This window comes from Oryctolagus cuniculus, chromosome 7 (genome assembly GCF_051225735.1).
Source record: "Oryctolagus cuniculus isolate XC-2025 breed Fujian yellow rabbit chromosome 7, ASM5122573v1, whole genome shotgun sequence".
Lineage (NCBI taxonomy): Eukaryota > Metazoa > Chordata > Mammalia > Lagomorpha > Leporidae > Oryctolagus > Oryctolagus cuniculus.
The window spans coordinates 145,737,607-145,750,831 of NC_142873.1; the positions used below are offsets into that span (position 1 = coordinate 145,737,607).

At 62.4% G+C, this 13,225-nt stretch overlaps 1 protein-coding gene across 3 annotated transcripts in view; it reads right to left on the minus strand.

Moving 5' to 3' along the window:
• The window catches only part of RPS6KA1 (ribosomal protein S6 kinase A1), a 38,492-nt gene extending 25,922 nt beyond the window's left edge, over positions 1 to 12,570 (minus strand). Inside the window, exons 1-2 of one of the 3 annotated variants that reach the window (XM_051856819.3) lie at positions 12,334 to 12,570; positions 6,856 to 6,900 (exon numbers count right to left, since the gene is read on the minus strand). In XM_051856819.3, the coding sequence (XP_051712779.1) occupies positions 6,856 to 6,900; positions 12,334 to 12,396 (108 nt within the window). In that variant the 5' untranslated portion in view covers positions 12,397 to 12,570. Of the gene's footprint in view, positions 1 to 1,079; positions 1,273 to 6,855; positions 6,901 to 12,333 lie in introns of those variants that run through there. The other 2 variants (XM_051856821.3, XM_051856822.3) reach the window with 2 other exon arrangements.
• Positions 12,571 to 13,225: the final 655 nt, after the last annotated feature.

A 13,225-nucleotide genomic window follows, 5' to 3' on the forward strand; every position in this document is an offset into this window, starting at 1 on the left:
CAGACAGATGGGAATACCAACCCAACAGCCAGAGAGAGAAGGGCACACGAGCCCGACAAGCACCCGGCATGTGGCGTGCACCCAGCGGCAGCAGGCAAGCACTCCTCGCGGGGACAGAAAGTGAGCAGCAGAGAGAGACAGCCAGCTAGGGAGCCAGGGAGGGCCCGGCAGACAGACAGACACCAGGGCAGAGGGGGGCTGGCACCCACAGTGAGAGACACTTGGGCAGGCAACAGGGCAGGGATCCTCAGGAAAGGGTTAAGTGCAGAGCTGTGGCTTCTTGCTGGTGCACCTGGGGGCGAGGAGAGAGACGGAGGGGACATAGCCTGAAGCCCCCGGCACAGCACTCAGGAGGACAGCTCAGCACTCGGGCAGGTCCGTCTCGGAGGTCTTCTGTCGCCCTAGAATGTTCTTCCCATAGGGCCTGAGAGGGCCCCAGGACCAAGGGAGTGGCTGAGGGAGCCTCTGTCCTCCTGAGTGAGACTGATGGCTTTGACTCGGATCCAAAAACCCCAAAAGCTCTGCTCTCCATTCTGGGAACAAGAAACTGAGGCCCAGAGGAGAGTGACTCCCTCAAGCTCAAAGCAAACCAGCGGCAAAGCCAACTTGAACTCGGGTCCCTCCCCTGGTTACTGCCTGACCCGGGGTCAGGAAAGGGTGGGCAGGTAAGTCAGCCAGAGCCACTTCCTGTCCAGCCCAGCCCGCCCCCTCCTCGGCCCTGGGGTCCGTGGGGACTGCCCACCCCAGGTCCTGGCCCTCTCTTTAGGAGGTCCTCCCTGACAGAGGGGACAGTGGGTGTAACAGCCCCACCAAAAGCTGCCCCTGAGCGTGACATCCTGATGGGACAGCGGAAGCCCTGGCTCAGAGAGGGGCTGAGGTGGGTCAAGGCCTCGAGGCTTCCCTGGCCACCCCACCCTGAGATCCACGCCTCCGCTTTACCCGCCCGCCTCCGACTCAACAACACTCCCTGGGGACAGAGGCAGTCACCCGGAAACCCCAGGGGACACAGCCACCGCACACCCACTCCTCGCCCACAGTCGCGCGGCAGGCGCTGCTAGAGACAAGCCACCTTGGCTCACCTTTCCGGGAGAGGGGAGCGAGTCTCTCTGAGCCCCGGGGCAGTCTGCCGGGGTCTGCATGGTGAGGCTCCGGCAGCGGCCAGAGGCCCTGGTGCTGCTTACTTCTGCTTTTCGTAGCCTTCCTCACCCAGAAGGCAGGGTCCCCGGGCCCCCTCCTTCTCACTTCCCTCTCGGCAGGGAGGACGGACAGAAGTCGGGTCAGGCTCCCATGCGGGGGTGGGGCTGGGGGGACGCTGCAGACCCCAAGCTGGCCAGTCCAGGGAGCACCCCTGGACACACCCCTCTGACTCTAAGAAGGGGAGACACAGTTTACACAGAAGTCACCAGGCGGTGAGGCATCCTGGCCCCCAGAGACGCCGGGGACAGAAGTCAGCCAGGCCCGGCCACAGCTCTGGCGCTCCTTCCCACATCGCGACCTTCCACAGCTGGGCCGGGACAGCCCTTTCGACGTGGCCTCGCTCCTCTAGTACACCCATCGGGACCGACCCGCACAGGGGCAGGCCGATGATAGAAGCCCTGTCCACAGACACCCGCGTGTTGGAATCCACACCCCCACCGGTACACGCCTGCCCCTTCCTCGCGCCCGCGGAGTCGGCTAACACCCTCTGAGGGGATGGCCGGGATGGCCTGCAGGGCGGGGAGGGAGGGCTCACTGCTTCCTCCGTGGAGGCTCAGAGGCCAGGGCAGCCCTGGGAGCCCCCAAACCTCGGAACAGTTTATTCCCCGAACCCTCAGGCCCTCAGAAGCGGGAACGAAGGTCTGTGAGCCAGCCGAAGGGGCAACAGGCAGAAACAGCCTCAGGGTGTGGGGCCTGAGGTCTCTGGGGCGGGAGGGGGAGGACAGCCCACATCCCTTGGTCCCTGCCCTCTCACCTCCCCACCCCTGCCCCCAGATACTTCCTCTTATTTACTTCCTCCCGCGGGGCAGCTGGGAGAGAAGCCCAGAGCCCCCAGCCCGATGCCTGGGCCTTCGGGCCAGCTGCAGCCGAGCCCACCTGCCGGTTGCTGGCCAGAGAGGACACCCACAGCCCTTCCCCAGCCGACAGCATCTGCGGGGCCTCCCAGGTGCCGCCTCTGCTGGGACACAGGTTCCCAAGTATGCCTCCCAGCATGCCCCTTGGCAGGTGAGGACGGGGCCGCGGTTCCGGGTTCCCTTGCAGAGGGCGGCCGGCTGCAGGTACTTGGCCAGGGCTGGCGTGGGGTGACCACGTGGCCGTGCCTCCTGTTGGCTGAGCATTCACAGCACATGGCACGCTCTCCTTCAGCTTCTGCTCACGCGGATTCTGCCAGGCCTGGGCTTGGCACTGAGGCTAGGATCCTGTGCCTTAGCTCCAAGGGGAGGCGCCTGATCCCCCCTTCAGAGTAACAAGGCTAGGCTCAGAGAGAAAGTGACCCGCCCAAGCCACGCACACGGCTAGAAAGGAGAGCTCAGAGTGCCAGCAAAGGCCATTTGCTTCTCGAGCCTCCGTCCTGAAGGGCGGCCAGCAGTGACAGGTCCTGAGCCCCTGCCCTGTCCCAGGCCAGGAGGTGCAGAAGCTAAGGCAGGTCCGGCCTTGTTCTCAGTCAACTCTAAAGAAATTCACAGTAGCAAAGCACAGCTGTCCCCGGGCACGGCTGCAGTCAGGGTGCTGTGGCCGCCCAGAGGTGGGCACTGCCAGGGTGGAGGAGGGTGGGCCAAGGTCTGCAAGGCCTCCCAGAGAGGGGCAGGCTCTTGATCCTTGAACTTGCTAAGGACAAACAGGTGTCGGCCAAGTCAAAAGACACGCCAGGGAGAGGGAGATCCGCGTGGGCCAGGGCGTGAAGCTGGGCGTGCGCGGTAGGGCTGAAGAACCGGCCACGCGCTAGCAAATCTCTTCCCCTGTGCGGGCCTCAGTTTCCCTCTTTGCAGAATGAGGGTGAAATGACAACTTCTCCCTCCAAAGGCTTTTTCTGTGAGCAAAACGGGCCACGGTGACAACAGGGCCATTCTAAACACAACTGCTCCCTCGTTTGGTTGGGCGTCCCGCTGCGGGGTCTCCCCTGGGCAGGCTGAAGGGATAGCACCCAGCCACACGGAGCCCCAGGTACAGGGAGGGAGGGCTGGCAGCCCTGGGACGTTCTTCCCCACACCTGAGGCTGCCCGGGCTCCCCAAAGCCCACAGTCACATCCTGCCTAAGCTCCGGCCAGGGGAGCCCAAGGGATCCGGAGGGATCAGGGTTTCATAAACAGGAAGAGAGGAGGGGAGGGGGGACGCTCCGCTCTCAAAATAGCCCTGCAGGCGCTTCAAAGGGGTCTGGCTCCAGAGATAGCCAGGGGAGGGGTCTGGAGTGTCCAGTCTGCTCCCAGGAAGGGAGGGGGGAATGGCGCCCCAGTGTGCCCGGGGGTGCCAGGTGTGCCCAGGTGCTGCCACATCCCGCTGAGAAAACCCCAGGCCCCTCTGCCTGAAATCAACAGACAGACAAGCATGAATCACACGGGGTGGGGGGGTGGGGGCCCTGGGGTGGGTGCTACTCTTTCTGAGGAAGAGAACCTGAGCCGCTGAGGGGCGAGACGCTCGTGGAGGTCACAGGGCAAACGAGAAACGGGGCCAGGACTCTGCGCTCAGAACGCCCAGCTCCCGAGTCCTTTCCGCCTCTCCTCTTCCTTCTGCCATATGCCAGCTCTGTGGGGAAGGTGGCCCAGGCCCCAAGAGACCCCAGCCCATCGTCCTCTGGCACACACAGAGTGACCATCTGTCTGGTTCACGCTCAGCCCCGGGCTCCGGTACAAGCAGCCGGGTCCCCTGAGGTGTGCTCATGCCATCACGTCACTGAGGGGAAGGTGGCACACCTCCCTGGCAGCACGGGGCCCGCACAGGATGGAGGTCCCCCATCACCACGCAGCACCAACCAGGCAGCTCTCCTGTGTCCACCTTCCCCCAAAGATGGGGTGCCCCCTGAGGGCACGGGGCGCTGACTTCACTTTCAGATCCCCCAGTGCCACAACAGCAGGCACCAAAAGGCTGGCGAAGCATAAACTGGCCCATGGCCAGCTCATTCCACTGCACGGTTGCCAGGTTCTCAGGTTGAGCGCCCCCTGGTGCACTGGGCCCAGAAGTGGACCCTTGGGGTCACAGAAACTCACTGGGCTGAGAGGCACACAGGCCGCCTCTGGTCCAACAAGACTTGATTCCATCACCCACCACCTAAGGAACGTTGGGCCTCAATTTTCTCATCTGTGAAATGTGCATAGTAATCGTCTCTGCCTCTGAGGGTGTAGTGAGAACTAAACAGAAAGTTCCTGGTGTGGCGCCAGGTATGGGTGGAGCTCCTTCTCCTCTTCCTCAACGTGGCACTCAAGGCTCTCCAGGTTGCCTCCCCCTCCCCACCAGAATCTTCTGCCCCAGAGTAAGAGCGACAGCCTGGAAGCAAACAGAGGCTACCCGCCTGGCCACGTTCCTGCCTTCTCCCAGCTCGTCCCCGGAGGTGAGGGGCCTGCACTCATTCCCCCATAGCTCTAAGCTCCTCAGCCACCTGCAGAACCTCACCCTCGAGACCGGAACCTCCTGGGTCCGGCATTCTGGCACAATAGGCTAAGCCGCTGCCTGGGACACTGGCATCCCTGGTTCAAGTCCTGGCTGCTCTGCTTCCAATCCAGCTCCCTACTAATGTGCCTGGGAAGGCAGTGGAAGATGGCCCAAGTGCGTGGGCCCCTACCACCCACGTGGGAGACCTGGATGAGGCTCCTGGCACCTGGCTTCAGCCAGCCCCAGCCCAGCTGTTGCAGGCATTTGGAGACTGAACCAGCAGATGGGAGGTATCTCTCTCCCTCGTCCCCCCCCCCCAACTCTCTCTGTCAACTTTGCCTTTCAAATAATAAATAAATATATATTTTAAAAAAACACTTCTGGAAAAAACAAAAGATATGAACATCCTGGTTCCTCACTGGGGAACTACGTTTTGTTACCAAGCAATTAATGGTAGCCACTGTGCGGAAAACACTCCAGACCCGGGCTGGGATAACCCAAGTGGCCCAGTCCATGCTACTTACTGATGTCTTCTATGATTATTTTATTCATTTATTTTTAAAATGTATTTGAAAGGCAGAGAAACAGAATCAGAGACAGTCAGAGAGAGATCTTCCATCCACTGGTTCACTCCCAAAATGTCCAGAACAGCTAGGGCTGAGCCAAGCCAAAGCCAGAAGCCAGGAGCCAGGAGCCCCATCTGAGCCTCCCACGTGAGTGGCAGGGACCCATTTACCTGAACCATCACCGGCTGCCTCCCAAGCAGGAAGTTGGAATCAGAAGTGGAGCCAAGGGGCTGGCACTGTGGCGTAGTGTGTAAAGCCGCCGCGTGCAGTGCCGGCATCCCATACGGGCACCGATTCAAGAGCCAGCTGCTCCACTTCCAATCCAGCTCTCTGCTGTGGCCTGGGAAAGCAGTGGAAGATGGCCCAAGTCCTTGGCCCCGGCACCCACACGGGAGAACCAGAAGAAGCTCCTGGCTCCTGGATTTGGATCGGTGCAGCTCTAGCTGTTACAGCCATTTGGGGAGTGAACCCAGCAGATGAAAGATCTCTCTCTCTCTCTCTCTCTCTCTCTCTGCCTCTCTTTCTATTTAACTCTTTCAAATAAATAAATAAATCTTAAAAAAAAAAAAAAAAGGGGGGAGCCAAGACTGAAACACAGGCCTCTGATATGGGATGCAGATGTCCAAACTGCGTTAGGTGCCAAATGTCCACCTATGCTGCTGGCTTCTGATGGCCCCAAGTTGCCACAGAAACCAACAGAAGGGTGGGATCTTGCTTCGCTCTCCCTGCCCCACCCTACTCAGCTGGTCACTTTATCTTAAGAAGCTGAGTCAAGGTAAATATCAGTATCAACCCTAAATTCATCTCAAAGGTCAAGTTCTTGGTAGGTCTGGCGCTCAGGTAGACCAGCCGGAACGCAGGGCTACAGCAGGAAGTGGGGCTGAGCAATACCAGGCCTTCCCATGCCAAGTGTCAAGGCCATGTGTGCCGGGCAGTCACAGCCACACGTGTCCTTCACGTCACTCCTGTGAGACAGGCACGACTTTCCCCACTGCACACGAGGAGGCGGAGACTCAGAGGGAGGACGGGCGTCAGGCCAAAGGCCGGGGGTGGAGCCGGGACTTGAACCCACGTTGGCTGTAACGCTAGAGCCCACGCTCTGCATCTCCACGGCCAGTGTCTCCTGTGACTGCACAGCTACCCGGAGATTTGGGTTTTCCCAGCACAGAGAATGCCCAGGGGACAAAGGCCACACAACACCAGAGGAGTTACAGGAAGGAGTCTAAGGAAAGAGAGAGCAGGGCTGAGGGACTGAGCCTGGGTGGCCACCTGCCGGGCAGTGGACCTGGTTAGACTGGGGATGCCACTGGGTCCCCCCAGCCCACGTGCCCACATGCAGTCAGGCCCAGGTCAGGTGCAGTTCTACCAAGGAAAGTAGCACAGTGGACCGAGCGTCACCTGTCCCTCCCCAGGCTGTCTCCTGAGAGCCAGCCCAAACCATGAGTGGACAACTGAGGCAGCGTCCTAGCCTGGGAGGCAAGTGGCCAGGGTTCCAGCTGCTAACCCTTCCAGGCCACAGTCTGTCAGCTCTGAGGGAGGATTTAATGGCTTCTACACCCAGGTGGGATCACAGGACAGCTGAGCTGGGCAAACATTTGGGCCAAAGGCTGGGGACCTCACACTCAGACAGGACGAGCACAGGTTTCCTGCCACCTCCAAAGCCATGGAAATAGTAACCCCCACCCACCAACCCGGGCCCAAGCCCAGGGTGCGTGCTGGTCCTCACCTTGGCTGGCTCAAGTCCGGCTTCTTCCCCCGAGGCCTGGCCATTCTGGAAAAGAGAAGGGAGGGGGGAGCACTGTCAGAGCTCACCTGCACAGGAGAGAGATTCTGCAGGGCACCCCCAAGAGCCAGGGGCTCCCGGAGGGAGGGGCAGGAGTCTGGGTGGGTCTCCTCCTCTGCTTTCATGGGGAGGGCACCCGGGGCCAGCATTTCCCCCGTCACTCTCTGCTGAGCAAACAGCTCCTCTCGGAAGTCTCCGCTGAGACATCACCAGCTCCCAGTGAGAAGCAAGGGTCACGGGTGCCAGAGGCAAACGGTGTGGCTCTGTGCATGCTAATCAACGAGAGGCCTCAGTTTCCCCAACCTGCAACACGGGGGTGGAGAGAAGGATGCAGCCCGCTCCGGGACCCTCCCCTCCTTTGACAGGCAGATGCTTGCTGCCTCCTCCACGCCCCTGCATTCTTCCACGGCCGGCACCGCACTGCAGGCACTACACACTCTCCCAGGCCAGCCCTTCCCAACACACGGGCGCCCCAGGAGGGCAGAAACGAGGGCTTGGTGCTAACAGCTGCTCTCTTCCGAACCCCTGCCACATGCCAGGCTGGGCACAGTGCCTCACACCTGTGGCACCATCAATCCTCGTGACAGCCCCAGGGGGGTGGGCCCTTGCTCCATCTGGCTGAGAAGGGAACGGAGGCTCCCAGGGACCCACCGATGGTGCCTGAGGTCACAAAAATGGAAGTGGGGATTTGAAGTTTAGTCTAAAACTCAGGTTGTGTTCAAAAAAGATTGTTTTGCAGAGCAGCCCACAGCCCAGCCAGGGGAGCTACCTGCAGGGAGGGGCAGGTGCCTGAGTGCACCTCCGGGCAGTCCTACAGACTTCACCCCCAAGGTGGGCACACCGCGGTGCACCAAGCCTAGGCCATCCGGTGAGCAACCTACTCTACGTGGGCTCTGGGAAGCAGAAGAGAGCTGTCCCACCCCTCCTGGCACCGGGAGGCGGACAGGAGATTTCCAACAGCTAGGGAGACCCAGCCTAAGGCGGGTCAGGACTTTGGAGCCAGGAGCTGGGTCCACAGGGCAGCTGGGGCCCTGCTTGGCAGCAGCAGGCACAGCTGTGCTCTGCCCATTACATAATCTCCCTGCCCCTGGAGCAGCTCCCCCTGCCACTCCCAGGACATCCTGCCCCATGAGCCCCGTAAATGCCCCTAATCCTCCCCAGGGCCAAGTGTTCTGCAGGTCCCTACACACACACACACACACACACACACACCCCTCTCAGCAGCCTGGCAGAGGGAGGCATTGGCCAGGGTCCAGGGTGGTGGTGGGGTAGGGGAGCACTTGCAGTCTGGGTTCTACCTCTCCTAGCATCCTAGACTTCCACGGTTACCCACTCACCCCTGCCCCAAACCCTCATCCTCCCTATATCAGATGCTACCACTTCATTCACTCACTCACTCACTCACTCACTCACTCAGTATGGACTAACAGCCTCTGTGTACCGGCTCCAAACCTTTCTATGGCTTCCCATGGCCTGCGGAATAAAGTCCAGCTCCTTAGCAAGGAATCCAAGTGCCCAGCACAATGACTGTGCATATGGGTTTGGGAACTTGACCTTGTGGATTCAAATTTTGGTTTGCACCCCCTGCATGACCTGAGGAGACTACCTGATTTCCCAGAGCTTCAGTTTCCTCATCTCTAAAATGGGGATAAAAGTCATGAACCTCATCAGGCAGCTACAAGAAGCAAATGAAATCACATCTGTAAAGTACCTGCATGTAGCCCGTCTGCACACAGTAACCACTGTCGCCATCGGCCCATACTGGTGAGCTGGACTGAACAGTCAGACTCTGCACAGTCTGCTAGCATTTGTCTGGTGGCTCCCTCCACCAAGAAAATCCTTCCTGCCTTGTCACCCCGGTGAACTCCTGGTCTTCTCTCAGGACTGAATTCAAACGCTGCCTCCTCTGTCCACTAGCCTCCTCCCTACTCTCTGCCCCCACAGCACTGAGCACCCTGCAGGTTAACTCAGGGAGGGGCCGAGACTTGCCCATCAACCTCTCTGGCCTGCAGCCAGGGTCCAGCATATAGGATATCAAATGAACATCCGGCCCAGCAGAGAGAGCTGGCCGGTTGGAGTAGGTTCTCCGACTCCCATTTATCAGCTGAGGTTCAGAGTTAAAGGGACGCAGCCAAGGCCCCTCAGCTGGCAGATGGCGGACGTGGTACCTTAACCCAAAGTCACATGGCTGACAGCCCAGAGACTGGATGAGGGAGGGCAGGCGGAGGTGGGTGGGTAGAGATATGGATTTCTTGAGCAGTGGCCTGGATGACCCAGGGGACCCCGCAGGTCCGGTCTGGCTGCCTTCCCTCCCTGGGTCTCTAGCCCAGATGCCCTCCTGATGGCACGGCCCTCCCGTGAGAGCCGGTGCAGATCTCTAGGGGGAATGGTGGCCCTGGAGAAAGGACTGGGGGGGAGGCGCTTGGAGCCCCAGCCTGGTGGCTGTGAGGGCTGCTGGCAGGAGCACAGCTGTGAAGCCAGCAGGACAAGGTCACTGACCCTGGCCTCACACCTCCTGGCCTCAGTTTCCTCCTCTGTACCACGAAGGCAGTTCTTAGGGACAGCTGCGCTGTTTGCAATAGTGCTTGCTTCATACGGGCTGACAGTGAATGAATGAATGAGGACGACGATGTTGACCTTGTAGAACACCAATGGGAGGACCTTGGCTAACAAGCCTGGTACAGAGTGGAGCCCCTCGGCCTCTGAGGGGATGCAGACGCACGCTCTCCCTCCCCCTGCAGCCAGCACTGCTCCGGAGGGCAGCCGCAGGACCCCACCCCACCCTTCCCAGAGGTCAGAGCTGGGTTCTGAGAGATGGCCTTCCTTCCCACATCTCGGGCAGAGGGGCCCGGGCAGCTTCTGGCGACACTGGGCAGCAGATGGAGGAGGACAGCACGTGCCCGCAGGCAGGAAGCAGCTCCGGGAGCCGGGTTCTGAGCCCAGCACTGGCAGGCCTGCACATGGCTAGAGGCTGGGGGCCAGGTGCCAGGACACCGCCAGCTCTCGGCAGAGGCTGCCCAGGGCCCCTGTGGGCTGAGACGGCGGCCAACATCCGGAGCCGTCCTGGAGTCCCTTCCACCTGGGCCGCCTGGACCCAGGTCTTCCTCTGCCTTGAGCTAGAGCTTTGGGCTCCAGTCCCGTCTCTGACACTGATTCATACGCCAGTTCTCCAAATGGGGGTCATAGTCCCTTCCTTGAGAAGTTGCCGTGAGAGTTAAAACAAGGTGACGGGGAGAGGCGCGGTGGGTGGCGCGTCCTAGAGCTCCGTCCCGGGCAGGAGTGAGCCCGGGGCAAGGCCCGGCAGAACACTCACCCACACCTCTGCAGGGTTGACTCCACCCGGGCCGCACCCTGGGCCAGGCCCTGCCTCCCAGGGCCCATTTTCGGCAGCAGCATGGGGAGGACAGGGCAGTCCAGATCCCAGGCTCCTGCCAAATGCCCAACCAGCCCCTGGCCTGCCCCCTGCCTGGCCAGGAGCTGCCGCCGGTGGCGCCTATACCTGCAGATCAGGCTGCTGTATCGCTTTCAGGTCACCTGGGCTGAGAACAGCGAGGCCCTGTTCTCCAGTGAGAACAGCCCAACCGGCACCCTGGCCGCCCCGTGGCTCCTGTTACCCAAACAATGACACCAACTGCTTGGCACCTCCATGGCGGGGGTGGGGGTGGGGTGGGGGGTGGAACAGGCGCAGGGCCCAGGGCCCAGTACCCTCTCCAGCCCGGGGAAGTGCAGGCTAGAACCCAGCCCCTGCCGTGCCGCTGGGGAACTAGGCAGCTGAGCACCGGGAGTCACACGGCATGTCCAGGGCATCTCACACACACTCACCACCCCCACCCCGGCACAGCCTGGGAAATCCGCCAGTCTCTACTCGGCGTGGACTTCAGGTGCAACGGCACCCAAACAGAGGTGAATCTCCCACTGAAACCAGGCCCCCGCCTCAGGGATCCCCAAAGAGAAGCCGGAAGTGGGGCCCTGGATGGAAAGGAGCTCCCTACAGTATAACCCGAGGGAAGTGCCTGCCCAGGCCTCCCCAGGCACTCAGTCCTACCCTCCTCTGGGAGGCCATGGGTGCAGGGGTGTGCTGGGAATGGAATGCACCTCTGAGCACCCCAGGCCCAGTTGGGGGCAGGCAGTAACAGGGGCTGCGGAGGGTGGGGTTTCTCACCTCGGAGGGTGAGTCAGCTGGAGGACCTCGGAGTGCAGTGTAGGGCCAGTAAAACCCCGTGGCAGGGATCCCAGAGCAATTTACTCCAAATTGCGCCTTCAGGTTGGTTACCTAATCCTGCCGCGCCCACCCTCCGGGAGCCGGTGTTGGCCATCCCTTTAAAGGGGCAGCACATTCTGGGCACTGGAGACCTCAGGTCCAGACCCTGAGCTCATGAGAGGCAGGGCTCATGGTGGCCGCTCTAGGTAAGAGAGGACAGAGGAAGGGACCCAGACAGGGCACAGAGGCCCAAGCCAGGAGAAACCACTTTGGTTCCTGGGGTCAAATGAGGTCTCCACCTGCTCTCTGTATACCCTCATCTCACCGGCTCCCCTAAAGGTGTGTGTGTGTGGGGGGGGTATCACCTGCCCACTCCTCATCAGCAGGCCAAGGAAAAGTTTTCAACCTGCAGGTTCAGGATCTTGACCTTGGCCCTGACCCTGGGGTCAAAGGGCATAAGAAGAGGCAGCCGTCTGTATGCTTAGTGCTCCTGGCATCAGAACTCTCAAGACAGCCGCTGCCTCTGGGAAAGAGTGGGTGGCAGAGGCCAACTTCCTGAGGACCGGGCCCTTCTTAGGGAGGGAGGCAGGCAGGGGGTCCCGCTCCTCCAGGTCTAGTACTCTGATCTTCACAGCCTGGGGCGGGGGACACAGGTGTCCTCTGGTCCTAGCCTCGGGGTAAAGGAACCCGGGAGTTCCAAAGCCCCAGAGACAGGATGTCATTCCGCATGGCACAGCTGCCAGGGGTCCAGAGAGGCAATCCGTCCAGGGCCAGCAGCCGCGAAGGCAGAAACAGGAGCTCTGGAGGGAGGCCACGGGGAGAAGCGGGGGGGGGGGGGGGGGGGCGATGCCCCTTGTTTCTTGGTGGAATCCTACACACCTGGCATCCCAGCGCTGCCGGTCTGCACTGATGCTGGGAGCTCACGAAAGCCGCCGGGACGGGTCCTAGGGGTGTGCGGTGGAGGGGCCACACCTAAGCACCCTATGGGATCCCCTTTCCCGGCGAAAGCAGGGAGGGTCCCCAGCGCTCGGCGGAATTGTCCCTTGCACAGGCACACCCGGGGCACAGGGGGGTGGAGCCCGGCAAGAGATCGCCGGGCACTGGCGCGCTCGCGGGCGCCCGCCGGGCTGCAGCGGCGCCGCGGGCCGCCCCGCCCCTGTGCGGATCCGGGCTCGCCGGCCGCCGGCCGCCGGCGCCCGTCCCCCGCCCCGCTCACTCACCTCCGGGTCCAGCGGCACCAGCTCCATGAGCGGCCAGGGCTCCTTGAGCTGGGCGAGCGGCATCGCGCCGCCGCCGGGCCGCCCGCGCTCCTCCGGCGGCCCCGGCTGCGCCGCCTCCCGAGCCCCGGGGTCCCCGGCTCTGTGTCCCCGAGCGCCCGCGCGCCCCAGAGCCCCTCGCGCTCCGGCTGGGCCGCCCGCCGCCGCCGCCGCCGCTGCCGCCGCCGCGGCACTCGCACTCCGGCTCCCTCCGTCACCCGGCGCCGCCGCGACCATTGGCTACCTGCGCGGGGGGCGGGGCCACCCAAGCCCCGCCCCAGCCCCCGCGGCGCGGCATTCCCGGCGCGGACCCCAGCCCCCGGCGCGCCGCGAGTGCCGGCCCCACCCGCACCGTGCGCCCCTAGCCCGCGTGGCGTGGCCCCGCGGGCCCCTTCCTCCGCAGGCGTGTCCCCTGCGCCCACCACGCCGGGGCCACCCGTCTCCGCCCCTCAGCTCGTGTGGAATCCCAGTCCTGATGTCGCCCCCCGCCCCACCGTCCCCACCCTTCTACACACACATCCACACTTAGTGTCCCGGGCCTGATCCAGGCCGAGGCTTCAAAGGAGCCGGGCCCGGCTCCGCTCAGGCCTTCTCCTCACCCAACCCCAGGTGTGCCTCCCGCCCTTCTGCAAGTTTCTGCCCCGCACGGAAGCCCACCCTGGCGTCTCCAGGCGATCTCAGGGCCGCAGCCCCCAGGTGGGCACCTACGCTCTGCCACGGCCGTGGGGCCCCGCAGCGCCCCCAGAGTGAGTCCCGCAGCGCCCCCAGAGTGAGTTGTTCCATGCCTTTTCGCAGTCTGTGCCGTGCCCCCTCGCTTGAGGGCGCCCTGGAGCATACGGGGCAGCTGCCCGCCTCG